General features: G+C 34.1%; 1 protein-coding gene across 1 annotated transcript; it reads right to left on the bottom strand.

Annotated features, from left to right (window-relative positions):
- Window positions 1-605: 605 nt before the first annotated feature.
- On the bottom strand, window positions 606-3583 carry LOC120276412 (aquaporin TIP3-1-like). Its single transcript, XM_039283147.1, has 3 exons — window positions 3343-3583; window positions 1988-2235; window positions 606-1191 (listed from the first exon to the last, which is right to left on the bottom strand). Exons 1-3 carry the CDS (start codon window positions 3473-3475, stop codon window positions 808-810), a joined length of 765 nt encoding a protein of 254 aa, XP_039139081.1. The 5' UTR covers window positions 3476-3583; the 3' UTR covers window positions 606-807.
- Window positions 3584-3832: the final 249 nt, after the last annotated feature.

The following is a 3832-nucleotide window of genomic DNA, read 5'->3' as shown; positions in this document are numbered from 1 at the left end:
GAGAATTGTTGATTGGCCCATGCCAATTATGTTCTTCATCAACATGGAAGGGCAAGGATGTCATTTCTCCTTCTTTGTCATGACTTGGTGGTAGGTGAAGAGAGTTAGTGGGGGAATATTTTATTATTTGGGGGTAGGTGCCACCTACCCCATCATTGTGAGCCCTTGGATCAAAATGATCCTAGCCCTTGGTTTGTTTGGTGAAGGGCTATATAAACCCCCCATGACATTTGTTAAGACACACAAGTGAGAGTGAGGAAGTTAGAGAGAGAGAAGAAGGGTGAGAAGTGTGAGAAAATAGTTTGAGAGTTAGTCTATTCTCCTAGTATAAGAGAGGATACTGGTTTTCTCCTTATTATTAGAGAGAGTTTGTAGCTTCTGAAATTTTCCCACTTAGTGAATTTCTTCTATCCTTGCCCGTGGTTTTTACCCTAATTATTTAGGGGTTTTCCACGTAATATCTTTGTGTCCTTTATTTTTCAGCATTATTCTTATTTATTTTGCTGCGGTACTGCTATATCCAGTCCTACATTTCACAACATATGCACCCATTGTAATATAAAATTCCTTAATGAAAACACAAGTTTCAATTTAATCCCTTAAACTTGTTTATAAAACAAAACACTACCTTTTTATTTATAAACTTGCCCACATAAAGTTCCACATACTTAAAACATACCCAAGTTAACAAACACACAAACATAAACCAAGGACTTCACTGCACCACAGAATAAAAAAGGTTCAAACCAAACTAACAAACATAAACAAACCATACATGCATGCAAACTACCAAAAGCCACAACATCTTCAATAGTCTTCTGGGGCCAAAGGTTGGTGAGTATGAGGAGTCTCCGTCGGAATCATAACAAACTCGTATAAAACTCCGGCGATACCTGAACCGATCAACGGACCAACCCAATAGATCCAATGGTTCTTCCATCTCCACCCGACAAGAGCCGGCCCAAATGCTCGAGCTGGGTTCATCGCCGCCCCATCGAATGGTCCTCCGGCGAGTATGTTTGCCCCTAATATGAATCCTATGGCTAATGGGGCAATTGTCCCAAGATAACCTCTTTTTGGATCGATGGCAGTCGCGAAGAAGGTGTAGACAAGACCGAATGTCATGACTATCTCTAGTAGTAATGCTTGTAGCTCTCCAATTCCTGGGCCGACGGCAAATCCTAGAGGCCTCTGCAAAATTAATGTATGAATATTATTTATTCATGCAGTTGTCCATCGTCTTGTGTTGATAGAATGTATTGTTTCATGTAAAATTATCTAAGAGATTATGCTTATGGGAATAATGAAATATATACACACATATATGCATATATACAAGCAAATATTAGGTGATTAGACAAGATATTGTAAGACATAATATGTATGTAATTACATGGGTTCATATAAAACTACACACATATATATATATATATATACATATTCAATATATATATATCAATGCACATAAACGCAGACATATATGGACATGCACAAGGGATAAGATATAAAAATGGATACATGCACATGTACAAATACATACTCGCGTATACATAAATATACATGTGTATGCACGCACATTTGCATGTCCATGTGTATATATACATGCACATGTGTACATACATACCAGCATATACATAAAAATACATGTGTATGTACATTGTCACTAAATGTGCACACTCACACGCATATGAAAGATCATTGTAAGAGGTCAAATATCAAAGGATAAAAGTTATATATATATATATATAAAGTAGCTAATAATTTTGAAGAGATAAGAATAGAAGACAAACAGAATTATAGAAATTTAGAGCTAAAGGAGATATATCCGAACTTTTTTATATACACAAACATATAATTTAACCTAAGATTTTGCCAAAACCACACACATATAAATAAAAATAAACACAAAATTAAGGCGATAAAGAAACAATAATATATATGGGCCATTTAATTTTAATTAAAAAAGGAGCTAGCTAGTGATACTAACCATGCCGCCGGTAGTGATCCGGAGGAGAAGACAGGCAACAATGGCACCAAGAAGCTGAGCAATCCAGTAATACACAGCACGGATGACTGAAATGTGGCCACCGATAAGAGCACCAAAGGTGACTGCAGGATTAACATGCCCGCCGGAGATGTTAAAGCCCACGGCCACGGCTACAAAGAACGCAAGTGCTTGTGCAACAGCCACAAGCATTAGCCCACCGCCTGTGGATGTGTCCTTGTATAGCTTCCCTGCATGCATGCAAAGATGCCATGCATGAATTTTCATATACTTGGTAATATCATATATTGTTAAGGCTTTAGAGACAAGCCCTTTCAAGAAGACATTTTCGGGTTCATTTCATTGTATTAAAAAAAATTAAAAGAACAGTTATAATAAATAAGCGATAGTATGATTAACTTTGATACTAATGATGATTGAGGATTTAAGGGGTGTGCACCAGAGTCTGTTCACATTGCCCTAATAAATAAAAAAAAAAAAATAATACAAATAAGAGAGGGACCATCATTTTGGGAGGATAATTATATCATTGGAGAGCCCATAAATATTGAGAAAAAAAGTTTGGTTATAATATTGTTTAGGTTAAACAATTCACTTAAACATGATTTTCTAAAAGTAAAATATTCTATTTAATCTAATCTCTCTAATATAGTCATCATTTTTGGTTTTTTTAATATGATTCTATTATAATTTATCCCCGTAAGAGATCCTTACCTTAATATTTGAGAAATGTAAGTATATTAAGAGGGGGTTTTTTTTTTTGGCAAACCTCTCTCTCCTCTCTCCTTTGATTACTCTCTCTTTTTAATTTTTATTTTTTAAAAATATCTTTTTACAGAGGTTTTTATTTTTATTTTTTAAAAATATTAATTTTCTTAACAAATTAATACATGTCATCTAAAACATAATAATTCTTTAAAAAAAATATTTTGCAAAAATTTATTATTTGATTTATGTAGTAATGTAGTATATGTTTTTCTCTTTTTCAATAATATATGTTTTAGTTTTTGATTTTTTACAAATCAATTTATATAATATATAAAATTATATTTTTAAGTAGAGTTTTTGTTTTAAATTTTTTTTTTGTAACCCATGTGTTTTAAAAATTAAACTAAAAATTATCACATAAATTAATTTTAAAAAATTATAAAATTTTATTAAATGAATTTTTTCTTTTGCAATCCGCCCCTACCCTGCCATTTCTGGCCCCAACGTATGATCTAAAAACAGTAAATTTTTGTACGGTGATTTATTCACATTATAATTAACATATATAAAAAGAAAGGCATTATGCAAAAATATCCTTATAAATAGTAAATATTAGAATTTGATCATACCTATAGAGAGAACGGAGCCTTCAGCAGCGAAGACAAAGATGGCAGTGGCGATGAACTCAGACAGCGCCGCGCGCATGGTGTCCGGGTGTACGGCATCTTCTGTCCGGCCAAACACAAACCGCCGTGGAGGCATGATCTCCTTCTTCTTGTTCTTCTTCTCCTTCTTAATTACCAAAACTTAAAAAACCTAAGCAAGAGATGTGCTACTCAGTATTGATAAAAGAGAGAAAAAGAAGTTAAAATAGAGGAAGGAGGGTGGTGGTGGACAGGTGGAAGAAGGGTGAGTTAAAGAAGTGACACGTAGACAAGTAAAGGTGTTGGAAATAGAGCCTATTTGCTCACCTTTAATTTGTTATTATCTTCTTTATTTCTCTCTAATAAGTCTTTTGTTATTTGAGTCATAAATGATGATGATTCATGCATGGCATTATGCAGAGAAGAAAGGACACGTGGTATTGGTTATGATCGTGTGTTCTCTTGCCCCTGCCTT

Source organism: Dioscorea cayenensis, chromosome 14, assembly GCF_009730915.1.
Source record: "Dioscorea cayenensis subsp. rotundata cultivar TDr96_F1 chromosome 14, TDr96_F1_v2_PseudoChromosome.rev07_lg8_w22 25.fasta, whole genome shotgun sequence".
Lineage (NCBI taxonomy): Eukaryota > Viridiplantae > Streptophyta > Magnoliopsida > Dioscoreales > Dioscoreaceae > Dioscorea > Dioscorea cayenensis.
This window is presented reverse-complemented; position numbering and strand designations above follow the sequence as displayed.

Bases quoted from the DNA above. Each gene is read 5' to 3' on its own strand.
- LOC120276412 (XM_039283147.1), bottom strand. From the start codon at position 3,475: ATGCCTCCACGGCGGTTTGTGTTTGGCCGGACAGAAGATGCCGTACAC. The intron at 2,236-3,342 runs GTATGATCAAAT...GCATGCATGCAG, and splicing joins AGGCTCCGTTCTCTCTATAG to GGAAGCTATACAAGGACACA. The intron at 1,192-1,987 runs GTTAGTATCACT...TTAATTTTGCAG, and splicing joins GGATCACTACCGGCGGCATG to AGGCCTCTAGGATTTGCCGT.